The sequence below is a fragment of the Rissa tridactyla genome, chromosome W (assembly GCF_028500815.1).
Source record: "Rissa tridactyla isolate bRisTri1 chromosome W, bRisTri1.patW.cur.20221130, whole genome shotgun sequence".
Taxonomy (NCBI): Eukaryota; Metazoa; Chordata; class Aves; order Charadriiformes; family Laridae; genus Rissa; species Rissa tridactyla.
Window position 1 is genome coordinate 28,906,101 of NC_071496.1, and position 27,989 is coordinate 28,934,089.

At 42.1% G+C, this 27,989-nt stretch overlaps 1 protein-coding gene across 3 annotated transcripts in view; it reads left to right on the top strand.

The window, feature by feature from the left end:
* LOC128901988 (BDNF/NT-3 growth factors receptor-like) overlaps positions 1 to 27,989 on the top strand; it is a 199,379-nt gene that overhangs the window by 36,944 nt on the left and 134,446 nt on the right. For all 3 annotated transcript variants that reach the window (XM_054184232.1, XM_054184233.1, XM_054184235.1), the window contains exons 4-7: positions 5,013 to 5,081; positions 12,706 to 12,860; positions 24,477 to 24,613; positions 27,499 to 27,631. In XM_054184232.1, the coding sequence (XP_054040207.1) occupies positions 5,013 to 5,081; positions 12,706 to 12,860; positions 24,477 to 24,613; positions 27,499 to 27,631 (494 nt within the window). The remainder of the gene's footprint in view (positions 1 to 5,012; positions 5,082 to 12,705; positions 12,861 to 24,476; positions 24,614 to 27,498; positions 27,632 to 27,989) is intronic.

A 27,989-nucleotide genomic window follows, 5' to 3' on the forward strand; every position in this document is an offset into this window, starting at 1 on the left:
TATTGTGCTCATCATCATCCAGGTTCCCTTGCAGAGCACTGTACCTGTTATACAATGGCATCTGGGAAGGTGGGGTAGTTGCTGGGCAGTCACGACTGCAGCACCTGTTGCGCCAGGCAGGAACTTCTTGCCATTGCCCCCTGTCCTCCAAGTCACCACATTCAGTTGGGCAGAGAGAGGACAGGGAGTTCTCTGCTGCAGGGGTTCTGTCTGCCTGCTGGGTTTCTGTCGTGGGATGCAGGGTGCTACTCCAAGCATCTCTCTCTCTCTCACATTCCCTGATGGCCCTCAACGTGCTTACCTCCTCCCTGAGCTCCATCACTAAGTGGAGAAGCTCCTCTACCTGGGCACATCTCCCACAGTGCCCACCACTGCCATCTGACACTGGCATAAGAGCAGGGCACACCCTGCAGCCTGATGTCTGTGTGCCAGCATGTTCCCACAGGAGCTCCGTCTGGGAAGCTGCATCAGAGCTGGTGGGTGCAGAGCTCATGGATGCCATGGATGATACATTGTATACTTACAGATCTAGGTATTAGAATGCGTTCGTATCTCTAGGCTGATTTGGTTTAGGATAAGTAGCCAAATGTAACTATTTGAGACCTAGCTGCAGATTTTCCCTCACATGTGCACAGGCAATACAGGGCTGGCTAAACCGTAGGCAGAGCAAGAGCCTGTAGAGGGAGACTAAGTATAGCAAAATGGCCATGACCATTTCTTAAACTCTTCCCTCCCATTCTCCTGAGACCTGTTCCCTCCTATTCCTTCTTGCCTCTCCTTGCCAGGAGCAGTGTAGGCAGTATAGTGGCATAGTGACTGTTGTGGATTAACCCCAGTAGGCAGGTAAGCACCACACAGCCACTCATTCACTTCCCCACCCAGCCCCCCCAGTGGGATGGAGTAAGAGGAACGGAAAAGTAAAAGCAAGAAAACTTTGTGGGCGAGAGAAAAATAGTTTAATACGTGAAGGAGAAGTGGAAGAAGACAGAAAACAAAACAAGTGATGCACAGGCAATCACTCATCACCTCTCGGATAGACTGATGCCCAGCCAGTTCCAGAGCAAAAGATGGCTAAATTGCTAAAACCCCTCCTCTCCCGTTTTATTGCTGAGCATGATGTTATATGGCATGGAACATCTTTTTGGTCAGTTCAGGTCATTTGCCTGATTGTGTCCCCTCCCAACCTCTCATGCACCCCCAATCTATTCACTGGGGGGGCAGAGTGAAAAACAGAGAAGGCTTTGACACTGTGCAAACGCTGTTCAACAATAGCTAAAACATTAGTGTGTTATCAGCAGTGTTTTGGTCACAAATCTAAAACACAGTGCCATACCATCTGCTATGAATAAAATTAACTCCATCCCAGCCAGACCCAGTACAGTGACATTGCAATGTAAAGCTGCACCTGTGTTGCTAGCTATGTGAATGTTTATGCAGCTGCTTAGGCCACTCTTGCATTCCCTATTTTGCCACAGGTATGCTTTTAGCTGTATTAGGTCTAGCTACTTTAAAGTGGGCTTGATATTCGTATGTAAAATACAGTCGTGCTTTTGAATCGTCTTTGGGCTGCTCACCACAATCTTTGTGTGTGTCTGTGTGCACACATGCATGCGTGTGCACACGTGTGTGTGTAATTGAATTCGTGAACTAATTTATATTCTCTTTCCATGGAAGTGGATGAGTGGTCATTGCCTACTCTGCAATAAGTTGGTCCATGTTTTTTCACTTAACATGGATTAAAGAGACCATAGCAGGCATCTCTATAATCAATATAAAGTGCTCAGTTTATGAAAAATATATATAACAGTAAATTTAATGTCAAAGTATAGTTTAAGGTAATAAATCAATAACAGTGGTCTGAAAAATTTCTGTTGAATTACTCACCAACTTGAAAAACCTTAAGGTGCTAAACTACATGGAGGAAAAGGCTACAGTCATAAAGTACTAAATGTGTCAACCTATGACCAAGAATATAGGAACAGGATTTTTTTTGTTACTGTTTTTACTGCTTCTTACTACCTTTGTCTGGTATATAGCAAACACAACTGGTAAAAATCTGAAAAGACAATTAAACTTATTGAGTACTTTTGGTTTTTCACAACTGGATTTGTTAAAAATAATAATTCTTTATTCTTTTGATAATTTTGCTTGAATTAATAGTTCTAGTTCCTCACTGGCTCATGCAGTCATTTATACCTGCATCAAGTGTTCAGAAAGTAACATACTCACTGATATTTGGACAGTAAGTCTGGCTTATGAATTTAAATCAAGTAAGGGCTATTCTTATGCCTAGGGGGTTGTAGTAATTCTCCAAAAGTGATGAGTGGCCTGAAGCTAAATGACAACAAAATGCAATTATGGTAACACTGAACAGTCTGCTGTCCAGTTTTGCTCTGTTCTGGTTCTGGTGGGGATAGGATTAATTTTCACAAGGATGTGGCATGGGACACAGGTATTCCATACCATGTGAGCCATGTCCAGTCTATAGTGGAGGAGCTGGCCAGGAAGCTGACCGAGGAAGGAGCAGAAAGTCCATGCTTGGGAGCAGGCTGGGAGGTTCCTTGGTCTGGTCGGTGAGCGGTGGTACATTAATCGTGTTTTGTACATTCCTCTATCAGTGTTATTGTTGTTGTTTTTTCTCTTTTCTTTGCTGTTCTGTTAAACTGCCTTTATCTCAACCCACGAATTTTGCCTTTTTCTTCCGATTCTCCCAGACAGCTGTGGGGAGGTGAGTGAGCGTCCACGTGGTTCTTTGTTGCCAGCTGAGGCTAAACCACGACAAGCTCCTGTCTCTGAATGAGGCAGCTCAGATCCTCACAGAGAAATGGAGAATTAGATGGCCATTAGTAAGTTAAGGAAGGAAGCATGTAACCAGCCAGGAGGAAATCTGTAGGAAAAATGGGACTTCAGTCCTGTTCAGTTCCGCTCATGAAGTAGTTAGGCTCTTATGTCCACTCCAGCTTAGCAACAAAAAACCCTTTCCTGGAGTCAGTCTTTTTTTTTTTTAAAAAGATTTTCTTAAAAGATATATTTTTACATTTTTATCTTCTTAAGAGAAAAAGAGAGAAATACCATCTCATAGGATATCTGGGGCTCTTACGTAGGATGTTTAAGGCTCATTTTCAGATCTGTATTGTGATATTCTGTTATTTAGAAAGTGGAAGAGGGGCGATTTTCAAAGCCCCTTCTATTTGTCTTGGTCTGAAGTCAGAGCTTGAGCCCGGGCTTTCCCTTTTAGGGTGTCAGGAAAGATCCCATGAAATGGAACAGCTTCAGCTGGACAGAGATTTCCCTGAGGGATCCATCATTTGATGGTTAGGGAGTCCTCCTGGTGTGGAAGAGAAGGGTCTTCTGCTGTGCAGAAACCAAGATTTAAATCTTGTCTTCCCATGACCTGAAATATGTTGCCTTCCACTATACTAGTAAGTGGCATCCCACTAGACTAGTAAGTGGCATGGGTACCTATCTGCAGGTAGAACCCACTGTATATCTGGTTGTCTTTCAGGGATGGTGGGATTTAGTCACTGTGCAGGTAAGAGAAGCAGGCACTTGTCTCATTTGGGAATACCATGGGTGCATCTGTGTGCACTGCTCAGAAGCGTCAGGACTGAATGGACTTTTTTTGATGAGTGAGAATCACCTGTGGAGGGGTAAGATTTGACATGTTTTATGTTGTCTCAGTGCTGGAGAGAAGAGCCCAATTTCATAGGAGGATTTAACTTCTTCCTTTCAACCTCCCAACCTATTGTTTGTGAATATTAGGAAAAACATCATATTAGTTAACATATTGACCGGTTTTTACTTAACCACTTCTGTCCTACGTGCAAATTTTGCTTTAATTTTGACCATCGTGATCCACATGAGATGTTTCCATCAGCATCTACTGTAGGGCAGCTCAGTTGACCTGAGTAATGAAAGAGTAGCTCACCCATTTTGTTCTCACACATTAGGACCAGTCAGCTTGCAAACTTCAGGCCATTGTTTGCTAGAAGGAATCAACAAAAGTATAGTAAATAAAATCTCTTAAAGATTCCATTCTAAATGTTTATAAAAGATGCAACTTGTATCCCCATAATTTCTCTGAAAATTATCTTGTACTCAGAGATCAAGGGCTAAAAGTAGGGGGAGTAAATACTGTGTTTTTTAGTCAGGGGGCAGGGTACAGAGGTTTAATCCCTGTTTTAAATGCTATGCAACTTAAAATATGGAGCCCCTGTGGCACCTCTAAAATACCACATAAAACTCGTGGTATTTTGGTTCATAATGCTGATTTGCACTACACTACTGGCAGTTTTACAGTTTACTGCTCTCACTATCTTTAATTTGTGGACTGATAAGACTATAGAAAATCAGCATTATTTGGGTTTGGAGAAAGCATTTTTGTAAGCCTAGGAAGGGAAGCATTTCTGATTCAGATGAGCATTTCTTTGCTCTGCATAATGGGAGAAGACCTTTCACTTAATTACCACTGGAAACTGTAAATGCTTAACTGACATAAAAAAGCCCAATATAGGCATTTTACATTTTTGCTGTTGATCTTTCCTGTGTGTGTATATTGCACGTGTAATTTGAACATAATAACTAAAAGTCTCTGATGTGGATGTGTGCTAGTATGTGAGTACAGAGTTTGGTGCAGTATCAAAGAAAGGGATACAACCATTTCACTTATGAATAAATTAAGCATATAATTAACACCTGGACTTTACATAATACTTGTGAAACACAATTAAATCTGCTGCTTTTCTGTAATGAACACAAGTGCTTTAAGTGAAAATATTAACTCCATGTTGAGTTTGATTTTAAAGACACAGGCTGGATTCAAATCCTTGAAACCCATCAAACTATAAAGCTGTAAAAAGAGACTGGGCACTATTCCATTCCCACTTAAGTTAAAGGAATAAGAGCTTTTTAGAGCTGATTTGGGCACTTCATTTTTTTTGAGAGACGCAACCTGTATTGGGAGTGTAAGAAGAAGCAGCCCTAATTAATACAATTTTTCTATTTTCCCGTAGCAATTTATCCAGAAACAAGATCTCAACTTTATCCAAGAAGCCTTTTCGCCATCTGGGTTTGTCTGATCTGTGAGTTGTCATTTTTTAAAATAAATTTTATTTGTGGCTAGCAATGAAAGAACAGGACTTTGTTCTTTTGAAGCTACAGGTCCATCAAAGATTAGAAATTAAATTCTGATCCAAAGAAGGCAGCAAATATGTTGCCAGTGACATAAGTGCAGAGAGATTTTAAATCCAGGCCTTCAGAAAAGATTGTGTATGTTTTAACATAAATCTATAAACCAAAATAGCCTTCTCCCTTCAACTATAAAATACTTTTTATGAGATTATTTCACACAAAACTACTAGTGGTTCTATTTGAGCTAATAAAAAATACAGCCATCTGCAGAACATAGAATCATAGAATGGTTTGGGTTGGAAGGGACCTTAAAGATCATCTAGTTCCAACCCCCCTGCCCTGGGCAGGGACACCTCCCACTAGACCAGGCTGCTCAAAGCCCCATCCAGCCTGGCCTTGAACACTTCCAGGGGTGGAGCAGCGACAGCTTCTCTGGGCAACCCGTTCCAGTGTTTAACCACCCTCACAGTAAAGAATTTCTTCCTGATATCTAATCTAAATCTACCTTCTTTCAGTTTAAAACAGTTACCCTTCGTCCTATTGCTATACTCCCTGATAAAGAGTCCCTCCCCATCTTTCCTGTAGGCCCCTTTTAACTACTGGAAGGCTGCTATAAGGTCTCCTCGGAGCCTCCTCTTCTCCAGGCTGAACAACCCCAACTCTCTCGGCCTGTCCTCATAGGGGAGTTGTTTCAATCCCCAGATCATCTTCGTGTCCCTCTGCTGGACCCGTTCCAACAGGTCCATGTCCTTCTTGTGCTGAGGACTCCAGAGCTGGACGCAGTACTCCAGGTAGGGTCTCACCAGAGAAGAGTAGAGGGGCAGAATCACCTCCCTTGACCTGCTGGCCATGATTCTTTTGATGCTGCCCAGGATGTGGTTCACTTTCTGGGCTGTGAGCTCACATTGCCTGCTCATGTTGAGCTTCTTGTCCACCAGCACCCCCAAGTCCTTCTCCTCAGGGCTGCTCTCAAGCCATTCTCTGCCCAACCTGTATTTGTGCAGGACCTTGCACTTGGCCTGGTTGAACTTCATGAGTTTTGCATGGGCCCACTTCTCAAGCCTGTCCAGGTCCCCCTGGATGGCATCCCTTCCCTCCAGCGTGTTGATCGCACCACACAGCTTGGCGTCATCAGCAAACTTGCTGAGGGTGCACTCAGTCCCACTGTCCATGTCACCGACAAAGATATTAAACAGCACTGGTCCCAGTACTGACCCCTGAGTTACACCACTCGTCACTGGTTTCCATGTGGACATTGAGCCGTTGACCGCAACTCTTTGAGTGCGGCCATCTAGGCAGTTCCTTATCCGCTGAGTTGTCCATCCATCAAATCCATGCTTTTCCAATTTAGAGACCAGGATGTCGTGCAGGACAGTATCAAACACTTTGCATAAGTCCAGGTAGATGATTCGGCTGCTCTCCCCTTATCTACCAATGCTGTGGCAACATCATAGAAGGCCACCAAATTTGTCAGGCATGACTTGCCCTTGGTGAAGCCATGTTAGCTGTCACCAGTCACCTCCTTATTTTCCATGTGCCTTAGCAGAGATTCCAGGAGGATCTGCTCCATGATCTTGCCAGGCACAGAGGTGAGACTGACTGGTCTGTAGTTCCCCGGGTCTTCCTTTTTTCCCTTTTTGAAAGCATACTGGAAGCATACTGGTTAGGGGATGTGGGCAAGGAGGGAGTTCACTTGCCTCCCCTAGTACGGACTAGCCTCCATTCGCTAGCCTCCTTTTGGCCACTGCTCTCAGTCTGGCAGGGAGAAGGTACCAGATCTCCTTCAGCTCAGGGTTTTTTTGGTGGCTCCCTGTGTGCTCCTGATGCCGTGAAATGCCGAAGTTAAGACTCAATAGCCTTGGTGACTATTAAGCAGGTATTCTTTATTGCAGCGCCGGGTGCACAGGGGATTGCTCCACCTAATGTGTGCGCCAACTGATTTAGATGTACAGTTTAAATACATACTATCTATGCATATTCACTAGTTTTCCAAGAAATGATTACTTATTCATTAACTCATTATTACAGGTTACTGCCCACTCCCACATGCACACTAGAGTCTCTCAGTGGTCTTCAGAGACATCTGGTGGTCATTTACTTCCTCCACTCCTCTTCATCGTTGTGACCTCTGGGTCAACTGCAGGCCTCTACTCCTTTATTCTTGCTGGCACATCAAAAGTGTTACCTTTGACTAGTCTCTGCATCCCTCAGTAATCCTGGACCCTTAAGCTTCTACTACAAGGTTGTAATGTCCTAAAGCATTCTTTCTTAAAAAATAGTAGATAACTTCTGACATTTAGTACTACAACTGTTGCATCTGCTCTTTGTACAGCCTTAAAGCACCCAGTCTCCTAAATTAAGCTCCTACTTCAATTAGTTTACAGCTTTAATATATCAAATCCTACTTCACTCCCTGTGTGCTCCCTGGGCTTGTCCCAGCCTCAGAAAAACTTGGGAAAAGCCCCTTTTCGCCATGATCGCCCGACTCCGCTGCTGACATGCCAACACCGCAGCTGTTTGTCTCAGCAAGTGACTGAGTCCCTCTCACTGTAAGTGAAGACAAGTTTCATAACCACCCGAGGAACCTGAACATACACAAGTCTATGGGACCAGATGAGATGCACCCCAGAGTCCTGAGGGAATTGGCTGATGTAGTTGCCAAGCCACTCTCCATGATATTTGAAAAGTCATGGCAGTCAGGTGAAGTCCCTGTTGACTGGAAAAAGGGAACCATCGCACCCATTTTTAAAAAGGGTAGAAAGGAGGACCCTGGGAACTACCGCCCTGTCAGCCTCACCTCTGTGCCTGGGAAAATCATGGAACAGATCCTCCTAGAAGCTATGCTAAGGCACATGGAGGACAGGGAGGTGATTTGAGACAGCCAGCATGGCTTCACCAGGGGCAAGTCCTGCCTGACCAACCTGGTGGCTTTATACAATGGAGTGACTCCATCAGTGGACAAGGGAAGAGCTACGGATATCGTCTATCTGGACTTCTGCAAGGCCTTTGACACAGTCCCCCCCAACATCCTTCTCTCTAAGTTGGAGATATATGGATTTGAAGGATGGACTGTTCGGTGGATAAGGAACTGTCTGGATGGTCGCATCCAGAGGGTGGTGGTCAATAGCACCTCTCCTACAAAGACAGGCTGAGAGAGCTGGGGTTGTTCAGCCTGGAGAAGGGAAGGCTCTGGGGAGACCTTATAGCAGCCTTCCAGTATCTGAAGGGGGCCTACAAGAAAGCTGGGGAGGGGCTGTTTGCAAGGTTATGTAGCGATAGGACGAGGGGCACTGGTTTTAAACTAGAGCAGAGTAGGTTTAGATGAGACGTTAGGAAGAAGTTCTTTACAATGAGGGTGGTGAGGCACTGGAACAGGTTGCCCAGAGAGGTGGTGGAGGCCCCATCCCTGGAGACATTCAAGGCCAGGCTTGAGGAGGCTCTGAGCAATCTGATCTAGTTGAAGATGTCCCTGTTTACTGCAGGGGGGTTGGACTAGGTGATCTTTAAAGGTCCCTTCCAACCCAACACATTCTATGATTCTATATATTTGTTGATTGTTTTAATATTACTTTTTTATTCGGTGCTTTTTCAAGCAGAACTTCTATATTGCTATACATTCCAAAATCACATAATTAAAGAGTAAAAAAGGGGGAAAGAGGATGTAGCATGCCTGCGTGGCAGATGTTTTTGCATCTTATTTGTTTTGTTAAATTTGGGGCTCACAGAAAAGGTAGAGTTTTTGAATGACTTTGTGATTGGGGGTATTAGCACAGATAATAAGGCAGGCAGATTTTGTCTTTTGTATAAAGCTCTGATTAGTGGTTCTTCGCGCTGACTTCTCTCAGAAGAATTTCTAAGTCCTGGAATTGGGCTGCTGTGTTAAAAATGTAAGAGAAATGGTTGTTTTGTGCAGTCTTTGCTTATATGTGGGACTGCACAGAGCCCACAAGAGCTTTAGGAGGGACAGAGTTGTGGGGGGACAAACAGGCTGCTCTCCTAGAGCTCAGAGCCAGGTCAGAAATAGCCTGAAGCACCAGCCCAGGAATTGCAACACCAGCCTTGAAATCTTCAGCCTTTTCTGGTGTATGTTGTTATTTCAGCACGTGAGAAATGAAGTGAACAAATCCCAGTGCTGCAAACAAGGTTATGCCCCTTAGGTATGTTTTGTTGATAATTAAGTTGGTATAATTATTTTCTTTGCATCCTAGGAAACATTGTTTGCTGGAATTTTCTTTTGTAACTTGGTGATTGCTGAGCACTCTGATGGAAAGACTAGCTAGTTGCAGAGCACTCCTGTTGCCATATGCCCTGCATGGGTTTGTTTCTTCTGAAGTCCCAGTTTCTTCATATGCCATATCCAGTCTGTGCCAAAAAGCAAATGTGATTGTGTATTTGGCTGTAACTTCTATAGTTTGTAGTTGTATTTGCTCCCTGGACTGCAGAAATATAAGAGTGAATATGCTCTAGCTCAGGAGATGTGTAAAAAAAGGAAGTGACAGCATTTTAAAAGGCATATTCTACTCTCAGTTCTGTTGGTGTTTTCTTGAAATTAGTCTGCTGTCTTTAAAAGATTTAGTCTGAAGTACAGATCAGGCTGTTCTTGAACCTCTCCATCTCAGGTGAACAGTTTATTTTAGGTTGTGGGTGAAGTGGGTGCTTATTAGATTTTTGAAGGAGAAAAAAAGTCAAATCCCTACATATCTATTCACTGAGATGATGTAAGAAATTGCTGATCTTTTTGAAGAGGTTGGTTTGCTCCTGGGCGGAAGGAAATAAAAAAGGACTTGGGACAGAGAATGACAGAATCAAACATTATAAATATGTGACAGGAATCATGGGAATTAATTTGATGAGGTAGGGAAATAGTATTTATTGGCAAAACATCTGGCTGATGCAGAGTAGGTGCAAATACATTTATATTGTTAATATCGGAATTTAACAATGGACATTCAGTGTCATGGGAGTAGATGCAGAGGAAATGGTTACTGGGAGTGATCAAGGCATGGAAAAATGGATGTTGTGAAGACTAAACTGATTAATATTTGAGGTATGGAGGCAATATGTGATGGGGCCCAAGTTAAGAGAGAGAGAGAGGATATAAAACTGAGATAGGGGCTTGGGAAAGAGTGGGACAGTAGAGATGAAAAAACACATGAAAGTTAGGAAAGTTATGCAAACAAAGATTACAATAAAGTGGGATAAATAGAAGTGAGGGAAGGGAAAGGGGGGGTGGAGCTGAGCCTGAAGGGTGGAAAAGCAGGGATAAAACCAGAATCAGTTGAGCAATTCTGTTGGTAAGAGGAGGGACGGAAGAGTATTGGAGGGAGAATCTAAGAGGGGAATGATGCTATAAATAGCTTCTGAGGAGCTTGTTCTAAATCTGACAAGCATCTTGTTGGTAGCACACTTTTAAAGCAAAGTGGATGAAAAGTTCAGACTAGGGTGAGGTAGGAAAAATTCTCCAGATACTGCAGAGAAGGAGATGACACTTTGAAAGGCTTCCTCTTTTAGGATAAACCAGCTACAGATGTAAAATTACAGCAAACAAGATAAAGTCCTGTAATTTCCTTCTACTAAGTCAGGTTTTTTTTTTTCACAAAAGAGTACGTGGAGAGCCATCATAGCTCTATCCAGCATCCTGCCTATGATGTGCCTGGCTCTTTGGGTGGGGTTAACACAATTTAAAACAATGGAAGAAAAGGATTGCTCAGACACATTTCAAGGGAGATTTCTCCTTTAAAGGGAAGTTATTGATGAAACAGAAAATCAAAAGTAAATCTTGTTGTTTGGAAAATGCCCGTTGTAGGTTTTGACCCACTGGATCCTAATGTTCATATTCTGTCTTGCTATATTGGGTGTACATGGCAAGGTTTTGGTAGCAGGGGGGCTGCAGGGGTGGCCTTTCTGAGATCAGGCCAGTGGCTGCCCCTGTTACCTGACAGAGCCAGTTCCATCTGGCTTGGCAACGAACCCACCGTAGGCCAAAGCTGAGCCAATCAGCAAAGCTGGTGGTGTCTCTGTGAAAACATATTTAAGAAAGGGCAAAAATGCCAGAGAGGCAGAAGAGGAGAGAAAAATAAAAAAAAGGTGAGAAACAAACAGCAGTGTGAACACCAAGGTCAGAGAAGAAGGAAGGGGAGAAGGTGCTCCAGGCACTGGAGCAGATATTCACCTGCAGTCCATGGAGAGGACTACAGTGGAGCAGGTATTTCCCTGCAGCCTGTGGAAGAGACCATGCCAGAGCAGTTATTCACACTGCAGCCCATGGAGGACCCCCCCACTGCAGGAGCTGGATGTTTCCTGAAGGACTTGCAGCCTGTGGAGAAGCCATGCTGGAGCAGAGTTTTTTTTCCTGAAGGAATACAGCCCATGGAAAGGACCCATGTTGGAGCAGGGGAAAAATGTGAGGAGGAAGGAGCGGCAGAGAGGAACTGTTATGTATTGACTGTAACCCCCCCCATTCCCTATCCCCCCTGTGACGCTTGAGGCAGGGTGGGTAGAGAAGTTCTTGTCCATGCAGTAGTGCTGTAAAAGTCCAGCAGGGGAACAGGTTGCATCTCTACAAAGCTGAGTATTTCATGATTATTTGCACACTCATATCCTCAGGAGGCAGCCCCAAGCATTTATGAGTACAGATTTTATGAGCAACTTGAATTTAGTTTCTGTACATCAAAAACATTTGTGAAATTTTGGTAAGAATAATTGTTCTTATAATGAGATACCTCAAGCAGTCATACGCACAGGCTTTATTGGACTTCATCTATGCTTTTAGGAGAAAAAATGAGATACTGGGTCATTTGTTAGCTAGGTATTGGGATGTTTCTGTTCATATTTCACTTGGGCTTTTTTGCATTACATTTGTTTTAATTAAATTTTAAAAATAAAATTGGATAAATTTGCTAATCAGTGATTTAAATTTCATACAGCATACTATATAGCTAGATTATACTATACATTTCTGTTTCAGGGCCATTTTTTCAGTTAGTGTTTCTTCATGACATTACTTAGTGCTTTTACTGTGAGATTTTTCCAGAGTGATATACATGATGAATCTTTAAGGTTGTGTAAAAATCCTTTTTTATGATTAGAATTAGAATTTGCCTATAATACATAACTGTTTGGCTCTATAAAGAATTTATCCACTTAACATCAATAAACCTTTTCTGGAGTGGTCTTTCTGAGATAGCTGAGCAGAGTCTATCATACAAGGGAAGAATTTCTGATGTGTTTAGCTGCCATGAAATAAAATGGATCTTAGTGGAAAGCCCAATTCTCCAGGCACTCCTGATTTATGCCAGTGAATTGGAGTCAGGAATTGAGCCCCCTGTGTGATCTCTCTGATCTGTGGCAGGATGGATTCTTAGTTGATGCAGACAGGGCTTCATTTTCTACAAAGAAACCATATCTTTTTACAGTTTGCACTGCACTGAGCTCTTTGATCCATACCTTTTTAAAGTGGAGTTCAACTTTTAGTTAAAGTAGAATTCAACTTTTAGTTTTACCCACATGAGTGCTTTGAAACTTTTTTCTATATGCATTATATGTTTTTAAGAAATCGTTTGATTTTTGCTGTAGGATATTGCTGGACAATCCATTCAAGTGTTCCTGTGAAATTATGTGGATCAAGAAATTTCAAAAGACCAAGTTCTACAGAGACACTCGGGATTTATATTGCATAGATGACAACACCAAGAGGACAGCCTTGCTGGATATGAAAGTCCCAAACTGCGGTAATACTCTTTTAACATAAAGTTCTTACTAAGATATTGTGAGAAAGGAAAAATAAACATGCTTTTTGACAAGATACCTATCAAGATGACAACAGTGCTGCTAAAGGAAAAGGTTTTGGGGGGAAATATTAACCACTCACTGGTCTTTCATGCCACATGGAATAATTTTGTGAGCTTCACATAAAGCCTTTTTTTTTTTCTTGAACCTTTAAAAACATACTGTTAGTCAAGTGCAGGAAAACAGAACATCAATTACAGACAACAGACAAGAATTATCTAAGATGCATGTGCCTTTATTGAACAAAATAGTAGTGCTTCCAAGCTGAACAGACACAAGATTTTGCTTCCTTGAATTTTTTTTCAGATATGTGAGGTTAATGAAATCTTTCTTTTCCTTCAAAAATACAGACTCTACGGCTAGGACTACAGGAAGGAAATTCAGAAAAAAACCCATGCCTACTGAAAGAGAAAAAATTAAATATCTAGTTTTCACACCGATAAAACTCTTTGCATAGGCTATGCAAAAGAGAATGTTTCTGATGTGATGTGAAGCCTATTCAAGTCTGGAGTTGTCTTAGTGGGATGGGGTGCTCAGGAGCAGGCAGATAAGAAGAAAAGAGCAGAGTTTCCTCACGGAGAACTGATTTGGATTGGGAAAGCTGTAAGTAAAGGTGAATGTCAGGAGGAACAAACAAATTATACCTTTCTTCCTTCCATCATTGCTGACTGAGTGCCCTTCTCTCCGCTGGCTATACGGAGGGTGCAACACTGATTGCAGCTGCTGGCGGGTTAGAGCCATGGAGGAGACCTGCTGCAGACCCAATGTGTGCTGTGTTTAATGACGCTAATGCATAACCTGGTTTGGTGGTCTTATGTACTGCAGGGTCTGATTTACCTGAAATGGGAGATGATACTGAGTTGAGCTAAATTGACCTGACCAGCTGCTCTGTCTGGATGGACTAGAAGGTAGATTCATCTGCCAGGTGTTGAAAGGTCTCCTGGTGGATTGAAATCAAATCGACACAAAATGGGAGTGACAGCATAGCCTCTTTTAATGTCCTTGTCTAGCATGTCTAGAAACCACTAGGGTAGCTAGGATTATCCTTTGAAAATTCTCAGTGTTAAATTCCCAGAATTAAACGTGTGAGACATTATTTCTTTCTTTTGAATTCTTTAGAATCTGCAGCCCCAGCAGACTTGTTTCTGACCTCTTGATGCTATGTGGATGCATGTATGTACACATGTGCATGTCCTGTGGACATATTAAAATACTCAATTAAAATACTTGGCATGAGAAGAGAAGGTGGCGCTTCAAACTAGAGGGGGAAGAGGAGGAGGAAAGATGCCCTTGTCTGAGCATACATGACATTCAAGCTGAAGTATCAGTATGTGGAATTTTGCATATGAGGAATGCGCCTTTTGCTGAAGAACTGTGTGAATGTTAGCACAGACCTGCAAATTATTCCCACATTTGGTTTAATGTTAATTTACAGGATTTATGCACTCTGTTTCTTTTTCTTCCCCCCTGCCTCTTCTGGTGAGTTTTTCCCCTTAATTTACCTTTTCTGGTATGAACCAATGTAGGACATAGCTTTTTAATTAGAAGAGGTAGATGAAAACACAGCCATTTCCTAGAGACAGAATAGGAAATCCTTGGTGAAAACAAATGACAATCTTCATGAGCATGGCTTGTGTTCTGGAAGATATCTAAAAGATCCGATGCATGGCTGGCATGGCTGTTGCTTTCAGCATTTCTGTACATATTTTTCTTTGTTTAAAAGCACAAGACAGTTTCAAGAAAACCCACTGATGTAGTTGGTTTATTTAATGTCTAGCACAGTCTGAGAGGCTAGTAAGTATAACTGAAATAGAGGAAGAAGCGCCTTTTAGCTCCTTTGGATGTCAGGAGAAATTTTAGGCATGCAGGCCTTTGTGAATTTTGTTAATGAAACATTTTCTAATTTTCTCTACTGATTAAATGGTTCATCCCATGTGTGGTTTGTTGATTTTTTTAATCTTTTTTTTTTTAGGAACTAAGCAAACATACTCTTTTTTTTTTTTTTCTTGCAGATGTTAATTACTTCATAATGTAGTAAGTATCCTGTACAGTTGTGGTTTAACCCCAGCCAACAGCTAGGACCATGCAGCCACTCACGCAGTTCTCTCCCCCTTCCCCCAGAATGGCAAGGAGTAGAAGGAGAAAAGGAGGGGAAAGAGAAAGGAAAAAAAACTTGTGGGCTGAGATAAAGACACTTTAATAGAAACAATAACAGAAAAAGAAAAGAACAATAACAATAATAACAATAATAGTAATGACACAAGTCACACTCACCATCTGGTGAATTGGCACCATCCCGAGCAGTGATTGTGGATTCCCACCCCCCGGACAATTTCCATTTACATACTGAGCATGACATCTATAGTACGGAATATTCCATTGGCCATTCCATTGTTCTGTCTAGGCTCCTTTTCAGCTTCTATGGGAAGCTGAAAAAAGTCCTTGAAAAATATAAATAACACCTGGCAACAACTAAAACAATATGCATTATTGACATTCCTTTCATACTAAATCTGAAACACAGCAACCACTAGAAAAAAAAATTAACTCTGCCCCAGCTGAAACCAGGACAGTAGTAAAAGTCTTGATAATAGGATGCCTCTCTAATGAATCTCTTCCTCTGAAGTTGGAAGAGACCCCTGTGATTTCTTGGTCAAAAGGCTCTGCTTTGTAGATAATTCATGTGAAAATTAGGAAGATAATTTAATTACAGTTTATATGGTAGAAATCATAAAATCAGAATGGTTTGGGTCAGAAGAGACCTTTAAAGATCATCCAGTTCCGACCCCCCTGCCATGGCCAGGGACACCTCCCACTAGACCAGGCTGCTCAAAGCCCCATCCAACCAGGCCTTTAACACTTCCAGGGATGGGGCATCCACAACTTCCCTGGGCAACCTGTTCCAGTGTTTCACCATCCGCATCATAAAAAAATGTCCAATCTAAATCTACCCTCTTTCAGTTTAAAACCATTACCCCTTGTCTTGTCTCTACAGGCCCTGCTAAAAAGTGTCTCTCTCTCTTTCTTATAAGCCCCCTTTAAGTATTGAAAGACTACAGTAAGGTCTCCACGGAGCCTTCTGTCCTCCAGGCTGAATAACCCCAACTCTCTCAGCCTGTCCTCATAGGAGAGGTGTTCCAGCCCTCTGATCATTTTCGTGGCCCTCCTCTGGACTCACTCCAACAGGTCCACGTCTTTCTTGTACTGGGGACCCCAGAAATGGATTCAGGATGCAGTACTCTGGGTGGGGTCTCACCAGAGTGGAGCAGAGGGGGAGAATCACCTCCCTCGACCTGCTAGCCACGCTTCTTTTTATGCAGCCCAGGATGCTGTTGGCTTTCTGGGCTGCGAGCGCACATTGCCAGCTCATGTCCAATTTTTCATCCAACATTATCCCCAGATCCTTCTCTGCAGGGCTGCTCTCAATCCATTCATCCCCCAGTCTGTATTGAGAGTGGGGATTGCCCCAACCCAGATGCAGGACCTTGCAGCTGGCCTTCTTCATGAGGTTCACATGGGCCCACTCCTCGAGCCTGTTAGGGTCCCTCTGGATGGCATCTCTTCCCTCAAGCGAATCAACTGTACCACTCAGCTTGGTGTGATCCATAAACCTGTTGAGGGTGCACTCAATCCCACTGTTTATGTTGTTGCTGAAGATATTAAATAGCATTGGTCCCAGTATGGACCCCAGAGGGACACCCCTTGCTACTGGTTTCCACTTGGATGTTAAGCCATTGACCGTAACCCTTTGGACGCAGACATCCAGCCAATTCCTTATCCATCCAACAATCCATCTATCAAACCCATATCTCTCCAATTTAGCAGTAAGGATGTTGTGGGGGGACTATATCAAAGGCCTTACAGAAGTCCAGGTAGATGACATCCATAGCTCTTCCCTTGTCCACTGATGCAGTCCCCACATTGTAGGAGGATCTGTTTCATGATCTTACCAGTAACAGAGATGAGGCTGACTGCTTGGTAGTTCCTAGGGTACTCCTTTTTAGAAATGAGTGGGATATTTCCCTTTTCTCCAGTCGCTGGGGACCTCGCCTGACTGCCATGACTTTTCAAATATGATGGAGAGTGGCTTAGCGACTACATCACACAGTTTCCTCAGGACCCTGGGATGCATGTTGTTGAGTCCCATGGACTTGTGTATGTTCAGGTTCCTCAGGTGGTCTCAGACCTGATCTACTCCTATGAAGGAAGGAACTGAATTCCCCCAGTATCTGCCTTGAGGTTCAGGGACTTGAGAGATGTGGGAGATTACCAATGAAAACTGAGGCAAAAAATTTGTTGCATACTTCAGCCTTCTCCATATCAGTTGTCACTAGTTCTCCTGTCTTATGTACCCCCCCCTTAAATTTTCTTTAATCTTCCTTTTCTGTCCAACATACCTGTTGAAGCTATTCTTATTATTCTTCATATCCCTCGCCAAATTAATCTCCAACTGTGCATTAGCTTTCCTGATCCCATCCTTCCATATCCAGGCAGTGTCCCTATATTCTTCCCAGGATACACATCCCTGGTTCCACTGCCTGTGCATTTCCTCTGAGCAGGAGGTCCTTACTGAGCCATGCTGGTCTCCTGCCTTCCTTGCCGACTTCTTACACATGAGAATCGAGAGCTCTTGTGCTCTAAGAAAAATGTCCCTAAAGAGCTGACAGCTCTCTTCTGCTCCTTTGTCCCTGACGGCAGTTTCCCAGGGTGTCCCATCCACTAATTCCTTAAACAACTGAAAGCTCACTCTCCTAAAATTCAGGGTCTTGACTTTACTCTTCACCTGGCCCATATCCCTCAAGTCTCTGAATTCCACCAGGGCATGATCATTGCAGCCCAGGCTGCCACCAATCTTGACCCCTCTAATTAGTTAATCTGTGTTGGTAAACAACAGGTCCAGTAATGCTTCTCCTCTGGTTGGGCTGTCTATCACCTGGATTAAGAAGTTATCTTCGATGCACTCCAAGAGTCTCCTGGACTGCTTACAGCTTGCTGTGCTACTTTTCCAGCAGATGTCAGGGTGACTGAAGCTCGCCAGCAGGTTCAGGGCCTGTGAGCATGATGCTTCCTGTAGTTGAAGTAAGAATGCTTCGTCAACAGGCTCCCCTTGATCGGGGGCCTGTAGTTAAACACCAACCACGAGGTTTCCTTTGTTGGTGTGTTCCTTAATTTTTACCCATAAACTCTTGACCTGTTCATCGCTGTTTTTCAAAGACAACTCTGTGTGGTTAATCCATTTTTTTACAGAGGGCAACCCCTGCCCCTCCAGCTCCTCCTGTTTGTTACCCAGCTGTGCATGGTGAAAATATGAGTCATTGCCTAGCAATGCTTGACAGTTTAACTGTAATATGTCCTCAGCCATCAGTTTGCACTAATGATGGTCTGTGAAAGTAAATAGCCCACCTACTTAGATTTTTTTACTTCTAAAGCCTAACATAATATTTAGAGAGACTCAGTTGATGTAAATTAGTTCCCCCCCACTTGCCTTTTGTTGTGTCCATTTGTGCTGTAGTGAATGGAAGTGACTGCTTATTCTGATCCAGAGCTGCCTATTTCCTGGAATAAAGCGTTATTGATTTGAATATGTGTTGTGGTTAAATCTGTCCGGCAGCTAAGTCCCACTCACTCACTCCTCCCACAGTAGAATGGGGGAGAGAATCGTAAGGGTAAAAGTGAGGAAACTCATGGGTTGAGATAAAGACAGTTTAATAGGTAAAGCAAAAGCAAAATAAGGAATTCACTCATTTCTTCCCATCGGCAGGCAGGTGTTTAGCCATTTCCAGGAAAGCAGAGCCCTATCGCAAGTAAAGGTTACTTAGGAAGACAAATGCCATAACTCCAAACGTCCCCTCCCTCCTTGCTCCTCATGGCTTTTATTGCTGAGCATGACATCATATGGTATGGGATATCCCTTTGGTCAGTTGGGGGTCAGCTGTCCCAGCTGTGTCCTCTCCCAACTTCTTGTGCACCCCCAGCCTACTCGCTGACAGAACAGTGTGAGAAGCAGAAGAGGCCTTGATGCTGTGTAAGCACTGCTCAGCAATAGCTAAAACATTAGTGTGTTAACACTGTTTTCATCATAAATACAATACAAGCTACTGTGAAGAAAATGAACTCTATCCCATCCAAAACCAGGACAATATGAAAACAGATGTTCTCTATGCAGTGAAATAGCATAGCTATTATACACCTATACACAATGAAAGGCATTGGTTTTAGTGTACACTTGTTATACATCTCCTTACTAAACTGCATAACTCTCTATGTTAGAATTTTAAATTCTTAGTAGCAAGTTCTGTCCTCCCTTTTTTGAAGAGATTGAAAAGCTTTGGACAGATTATTGAGAAAAAAGGAGACATGAGAAAAATAAATAAAACTAAGTGGTCTTAAGAAGATCATTCAGAAAATTTCTTTTCCCTATCTTAGCAGAACAGGGAATGAACAATGAATTTAAACATAGACGAATTTCAGAACTGATATAAGGAAATACTTTTGCATGCAGCCTGGATAATATGCCTGTGAAACTCATTGCCCCAGAAAGCTGAAAATTATGTCATGGCTATCTTGCGTGGTCTTCTTATGCTACCATCTAAACTTACTGTGCTGGTGTCACAGATGGAAGCGACGTACTTCACTCGTAGAGAGAAACAGCAATACATTTATTGATATAAAACAGGGATTTAACAAAGTTTGATGATAAATACGACAGTGTTTTAACAAGATTCGAGATGGTGAGGCACACTTGGTTATTTACTGCACAGAGGACAAGGTCAGACAGAGCTGTCAGGGAGACCCTCCTGTTGAGTCACGAGGTTCAGAAAGGACCCCCTTGCTTTCTAAACTCCTTCTCGGAGTTGAGCCTGGTGTAGCCATCACGACTACATGCACCCATTGTGACCACCAGGGGAGCAGGGTCACCTAGAGCAGGTTGCGCAGGAATGTGTCCAGGCGGATTTTGAATGTCTCCCAAGATGGAGACTCCACCACCTCTCTGGGAAGCCTGTTCCAGTGCTCTGTCACCCTCACAGTAAAGAAGTTCCTCCTCACGTTTAGGTGGAATCTCCTATGCTCAAGTTTGTGCCTGTTACCTCTTGTCCTGTGGCCGGGCACCACTGAAAAGAGCCTGGCCCCATCCTCCTGACACCCGCCCAGATTCCTATAAATGATCTCACACTACACTGAACATACTACCTTGACTTCAGCAAGGTGTTCAACATGGTCTCCCACAGCATCCTCATAGGGAAGCTTAGGAAGTGTGGGTTAGATGAATGGACAGTGGGGTAGATGATAGAAAACTGGTTGAAAGACAGAGCTCAGAGGGTCATGATTACAGGCACAGAGTCTAGGTGGAGGTCAGTGACGAGTGGTGTCCCCCAGGGGTCAGTACTGGGCCCAGTCCTCTTCAATATATTCATCAATGACCTGGATGAGGGGATAGAGGGCACCCTCAGCAAGTTTGCTGATGACACAAAGCTGGGAGGGGTGGCTGACACACCAGAAGGCTGTGCCACCATACAGAGAGACCTGGACAGACTGGAGAGTTGGGTGGAGAGGAACCTTATGAAATTCAACAAGGGCAAGTGTGCTGCACCTGGGGAGGAATAACCCCCTGCACCAGTACAGGTTGGGGGCTGACCTGCTGGAGAGCAGCTCATCTGAAAGAGACCTGGGAGTCCTGGTGGACAACAGGATGACCATGAGCCAGCAATGTGCCCTTGTGGCCAAGAAGAGTGCAGCCAGCAGGCGGAGGGAGGTCATCCTCCCCCTCTACTCTGCCCTGGTGAGGCCGCACCTGGAGCACTGTGTCCAGCTCTGGGCTCCCTGGTTCAAGAGGGACAGGGAACTGCTGGAGAGGGTACAGCAAAGGGCTACCAAGATGGTTAGGGGACTGGAACACCTCTCTTATGAAGAAAGGCTGAGGGACTTGGGTCTCTTCAGTCTGGAAAAAAGACGGCTGAGGGGGGAATCTTATCAATGCTTATAAATACTTAAAGGGTGGGTGTCAGGAGGATGGGGCCAGGCTCTTTTCAGTGGTGCCCAGTGACAGGACAAGAGGTAACAGGCACGAACTTGAGCATAGGAAGTTCCACCTAAACATGAGGAGGCACTTCTTTACTTTGAGGGTGGCAGAGCCCTGGAACGGGCTGCCCAGAGAGGTGGTGGAGTCTCCAACTCTGGAGACATTCAAAACCCGCCTGGACACATTCCTGTGCAACCTGCTCTAGGTGACCCTGCTCTGGCAGGGGGGTTGGACTAGATGATCTCCAGAGGTCCCTTCCAACCCTACCATTCTGTGATTCTGTGATATGTTTTTGTTAGGGAACATTGGAGCTTTTTATATGCAATTATTTTGTCAGTACAGGTTTTGCTGCTTGGTATCACTGCTTTACACCTAAGTCCAGTGTATCACCTTTTCTAGATATGTCTTATGCTAATATCTTCTTTTTCCAAGCAGAGGTCATCTAGTGTGTGTTCTGCTGTGGCGCATTCTGGGTACCATTTGAAATAGAAGCCAAAATGGTCTTGCATTCACCAACACAAAATATCCAACCAGAGAAATGAACCCCAAAGCAATTATTTTATGTGTTTCTTTCTTACCCACCTCTTATGACTCGGAAAGGGAATAAAACGCACACTATAATGTGATTATTATTGTTATATCTCTACTTTTTTTCTGCAATAATTTTTTGCAAGATCTTGCGGTTTCTAACCTAACTTTACAACTCTATAGAATAATAAGTGTCATTATTTTATAACTTCCTGGCAGTATACAAGCAAAATATAGTTGTTTCCCTCAGAGATAAAACACCAAAATATTAGCAGAAACTGTGCAGACTTGCACAGCAAGCAGACTTAGTCCTAAGTAGTAGTGCCAGGAAGAATAGGGGAGTCTTAATCTCTTTCTAAGTTTGGGTCTGGCAAGAGCAGTTGGAACAGTTTTCAGAGGTGGTGTGGAAGGGTAACTTTATAAAGCAAATGTTCTCATTACTTCTCTCCCTGTTCCCTAATTAATAATTAATAATTAACAGCTGAATGTTCCCTAAGATTTGTTTTATTTCTGATGAGATTTGAATTCACAGTAGGTGAGAGCAGATGGCTACCTTTGCTAAAAGATTACTGCATGAAGGCCTACAAACCATCCAGCTTTGTCTTAATAAAGTTCAACATATGATTTATAAAGTGAACATAATATAAGAAATCCGTGACACCTATATTGGAAATCACATTACAGCACCGCTTAAAGCACTAGAAGTGCTGAAGCAGTTATTGTGTATTTGTGCCAATTTTCAAATCTTATTATAGGCAAGAAAGCATGGCATGGCAAATGATTTGTCTTTTCTTGGGTATTACTTCCTCTCATTTCAATTTATTGAACTAATTAAACTTAAAGAGAGATTTCCAGTATATATAGCTTTTATTGAACTAGCAAACATATTAACATGTTACAATTTGTACTAATCAGACAGTTAATTGTTTGTATGGGACTTTTTACATTAAAAAAAATAAATCCCTTTGTTAAACTTCTAAACCTGCAAGTAGATGACGAAACTACTATACTCTAATTTAAAAAAAAAAAGTGGGGGTGGGGGGGGAGAAAGAGAAGCATTGTTTCCGGAAAAGTCATCAAAAGATAATACATTAGGGTGGGTTGACCTTGGCTGGCCATCAGGTGCCCACCAAGCTGCTCTATCACTCCCCCTCCATAAACAGGACAAGAAGAACATACGATGAAAAGCTCATGGGTTGAGATAAGGACAGGGAGATCACTTACCAGATACCGTCATGGGCAAAACAGACTCTACTTGGGGAAATTAATTTAATTTATTGCCAATTAATTGTAACAGAGTAGGATAGGGAGAAATGAAACAAAACTAAAAACACCTTCCCTCCATCCCTCCCTTCTTCCCAGGCTGAACTTCACTCCTAATTTTTCTACCTTCTAACCCCGAGGGGTAGAGGACAGCCTGCTTCTCTATGGTCTTCACTATGGGCTGCAGAGGAATCTCTGCTTTGGTGCCTGGAGCACCTCCTCCCCATCCTTCTTCACTGACCTTGGTGTCTGCAGAGCTGTTTCTCTCACATTTTTTCTCAGTCCTCTCTCTCACAGCTGCTGCACAGCGTTTTTTACCCTTTTCTTAAATATGTTAGCACAGAGGCATCACCATTGTCACTGCTTGGCTCAGCTTTGGCCAGTGGCAGGTCTATCTTGGAGCCAACTGGAACTGGCTCTGTCTGACATGGGGGCAGCTTCTGGTTTCTTCTCACAAAAGCCACCCCTACAGCCCCCCACTATCAAAACCTTGCCACATAAACCCAATACATACATACATAGATAGATATCCAGCACAGCAAATAAGTTCTGTTATTTGACAGGATAAATTGCAAGTCAAACTTTCCTGGAATTGTTGATGAGAAATGCCTCATAATTGAGGGTAAGTATTCTTACAATTTGTAAGAGCTCCAAATGATGGTACAGTATCTCTGAAGGAATATTCAGCATGTTATGTAATTATTTGCTATGCGAATAAATATGATGTCAGGTCTTGCATGCCTAAAGTCTTTTGACATTCTTGGCAATATTTTTGAGGAGGGTTAGCTCCAAAGTAATCTATAACGTGTTGGGTTTTTGGAAGCACTCAGCATATTGGTGCTATTACTCTTTTGAAAGTTCCCATTGCTTTGAGCACTGAAGAATGAGAAAAATGAGATATGAAGTGGTTTACAGCTTTGTGAGATGGTGGGTAAGTCCTGGCTCTTGCAAAAGCTAGGCTGGCTTACTGGTGAATGGTACCATCTCGCAGCTTTTCTTCTTTCCCTCTTTTTTGAGGGCAATAGCTAAGTCTGCTGAAGCGCCCTGGATAGCAGCTCTGCGCAGTCGCTGATCCTTTCTTCTGTTCTTTCTCTCCTCTGGTTTGATCTGTTCAGGGCTTTGGTTGCTTCTTGTGTGCTTTGTACTTGAAGATCTAGGTTTTGCTCTGCTGTCTATGAGCTCTCTGTATGAGAGGGAGGGCTTCAATCTCTTATATGATACCATGAGGTAATGGGATTTTCATGTTAACTGTAGTAGAGAATTGTGAGAATACCACAATGTGAATTAGTCCCTGGAAAATAGAGATTTCATTGCAACTGCTACAACAGAGATAAATTAAATTTCCTGTGTTAAAAAATGGAAGGATTTTTTTTTTTGGAAGTTAAAACCTGAAGTTAGGATAACTACTGTTTGCCCACCTGAAACATTTCCCTCTATAATTAGCTTAATGTATTTCCACATGCTAGAATGTTTCCTTTTGATGTGAAATGAAGGAGGCACAAAAAATTTTATGTAGCAGTTTAAGGATTATATTTATATATCTCCAACAATGCTGTTTGTACTCCCTTCCTGAACAATAACTGACCACAGTGAATTTTAAGTAAGCAAGCAAGCAGTGGTTTTGATTGCATTTATACATTTCCCATAAAATTGAGCAGTATCTATTTCTGGCAAACACAAATATCCATGTGGTGGTTTTTTTGGGTGTGTTTTTTTGTGTTGTGTTTTTTTTTTGCCTATATCATAGACTTGCCCTCAGCAAACTTAAGCAATTACAACATCACCGTGGTGGAAGGAAAGAGCATCACATTGTACTGTGATACTACTGGAGGGCCACCCCCTAATGTATCCTGGGTGCTCACTAATCTTGTTTCAAACCATGAGGTAAGTTTCGTATTCAAATATGTTGCAATTCAGGGACAAGACATCTGCCAAAGGATAAATAAAGCCTTGTCTCTAATTAACTTTTTATAAAAATTATGAAATAGAAAACTAATGTTAGGATTACATTTATTTTCCAATTACTTTCAATCCATGGTGACTGCTACAGTGCTTTTGTAAAATGGCAAACATTCATTCCTTGAGAAACTGATTTGCACTTAAGTTTTTGGATGTTCTTTTGTAAATAAGAATGTTGTAATTTCATGGAAGTAATGTAACAAATCAGGATACTGAAGCTTAAGTACTTTTTTATTATCACAAATACCTGCATAGAGAGAACAAGTCCAATCTACTCTAATTGTGAGAAAAGCTTTGTCTCTCTAATTTTCTTATATTTTTAGGCCAAAAGCTTGGTATGCTGGAACTTTGGTTGTAAATATTAATTACTTTGTAGTTTGTTTCATTTCCCTTTAACAAAACAAAATAACAAGAGAGTCATGAAAGTCAAAGTCAAGGTTTTACTATGGCAAAATTTTCTTATGAAGTATGAAAATGTTTCCTCAATAAACCCATCCAGACAGTGGGAATTTTGTTTCCTGAGATCCCGGTATTCTGTGTACCTGCCTTAGACTGTGTGTGCAGTGGAAATGTACTGATTAAGTTCTTTCTGATGGAGATGTTGATAAGGAGAAGCACTTAAGCAGTTCTTAAGCAGCTGTTGACCTCCTAAATTGCCATTGTGTACACTGTGCAAGATCCTCTGTTATTTACAATTTTATGGCATTGGCTCCCCTTCATTCATGAGAGTACAGACTGCCTAAAGCTTTCTGGTCTGTACAAAGTGCATGATGTGTACTTCCAAAACTGTTCCTGCAGTATGGAAGAGACAGGACCTCTGGGGTCTCTTAACCTCTGCACTTTCTTCACTGAGGTCATTACATTCGACTTATGTAGAATTTGACTAGCTTGTCTTTCAGCTTTCATAAGAGCTTTGAAGAGCTCTAATTTTATTTTTAAACTTTTCTCTAATGTGTAAAACTACCCAAATGCATCAGTTATCAACAAGAACAAGAAATTAAAACAGTTTGAAGAATTTATGCAGTTGTGGTTTTTTAATTTTTTGATTTCTTTTGAGTTGTGAGCCAAGATAAATGTGGGATACTGTTCAAAAAGTAAAATCACCTATTTTTTTAACCTTCCTGTATTTCAAATGCCATGTTTGGTTTGCTTTGAGCTTTCCTGAAAAGCTTTTTTATCCTGACGACTTTGTGAGAGAGGCTTATAATATAGTTGTGGAGCATAGTAGTCTTTTCAGTAACAGAAGAATGAGTGCCTTTTAAAGCTCATTTGTCATTCACCACTTTCCTTTCCTGTGAGTGATGGTTTTGGTTTCCTTTTTCTCACTTCCATATCTTTGTTTCTGCCTCCCTTTTCTTAATCGCCTATGCTGCTTCTGCCTGTTTTTCTTTCCTGTTTTATAAGGAGCAAAAGTGAAAACCAACCTTCAGTCCTGCAACATTTCATGCTGATGTATAAGTTGGCTAATGTCCGTTAGACTTTTTCTTGCTATGTTTCATCCTGAGCCTGCAATTGAAGCCCTGTGCTTTGACTCCTGCTTTGAGGATTGCTCACTGCTGAGAGCTGCACATGGAGAAAGGTGCATTGGGATGTTGTCTTTTCCACTCCTCCTGCCCCAGTGTCACAGTGAAATCAATGGAACATTTGACTTAAGTGGATTTAAGGTGTCATCTCTATGTTTATAATTCTGGTCCTGCAATCCCGTATGCAAGAGTGTTCCCACATGTCCCCATTGTCTACCACTGGATGTCACTGTGGTTTTACAGGTGTAGCATATCATTTGCTTGTGTTCTGTGCAGCATCAAAGCATATGTGTACAATAAGTACCCCATAAGGCATTTTTTAAACAATCATCATAATTGTTGTTTATTTTCTAAATTTGTTTTGGTTCCTTTCCTTTTTAATAAAATAATCTTGCATTTTATGAAAAATTCAAGTATGGAAATAGTAATTATTTGGCTGGTTTTTTAAGGACCTCATTTAAGATAACAGAGGCTTTAACAATTAGCTTTGCTAGCTGGTATTATTTTTTTTAAAATCTTTGTAATTACTTTTTGCTTTGTTTTTGTAATTAATTTTTGTATTTTACTTTATGCAGTGTAGCATAGCTGCATATTTAATATAGCATTTAATGCACTGAATTTTCTGTAAATCATAATTCTTACCTCAATTAGCCTGTGCTCAAGCACAGTAAAGCAGCACTTGGTCAGTAGTTCAGTTAGTAGAAGGGACATACTCTCTTGTGGAAGGTTCCATGATAGCAAAAAGCTTTTAAGAGACATTTGGCTAAGGACGAGGGAGAAGACATGTTGTTGTCAAGGTGCAGTAGAGCTCAGAAGGCAGTAGTAGAAGAGATGTCAAGCTAAGTGTAAATGAAAGAGATAAAAGGAAGAGTAAAGCGAGGACTGAAAAAAATATAGGAGGGAATAAAAAAATTAAAAAGATTAGAGACAGACCATAGAAATCAATCATGAAACTGAAGAGAGGGATAAGCAGGGGAATGGGTGCAGAAAAATAATTTGTGTAGAGAGGTGTCAAAAGAAGGGAGAAATAGAAAGTGACATGGTGGAAAAATGAATGAGGTTTTGGGTCTTTGAATCCACCGCTACTGATGGTTACAACTGGTTCTGTAGGTGTTTTTCATCTGTTTGTATAAGACACCAAAGTAATGCTTTGCTTAATTACAGTTTGATACAGCTAAAAGGAAGGGAAAATGGAAAATGCTGTTGAACTGTGGCCAATGGTTCCCCCTCTCTCCATTGATTCTTTATGCCATATTTGGCGCATCCATATTTTTTGATCATTTGTAGAGTGACACAAGTAAGAATCCTGCCTCCCTAACCATAAAGAACGTTTCATCTGTGGACAGCGGACTGTGGATTTCTTGCATAGCAGAGAATATTGTGGGAGAGGACCAAGCCTCTGCCGAGCTCACAGTATTCTGTACGTAAGCAGGCTAAACCACATTGGCAATAACTATTTTGGGTATAAATATTTGTTGGGCACACAGGTTGTTGAAATAGAAACACCCTTTAAGCATGTGAACTATCTGTTGCAGTTAATTCTGGGAATAGTCCAATGAGCAGTTGTTATTTTTACCTTTTTCTGCTCTGAGTTCTTCTGCAAACATTATGTTTCTAAATTCTTTATCTTCCAGTCTGAGCAATCTGTAAGTAAATGTCTGAAACCCCAAATACTCAGTGGTACTGTCAGTGTGAACAGTTTGTAATGGTGTGCATATACATACACACTATCTTAGGAATTAAGAAACATGAATGCATCAAAAGTCATAGAAATTATT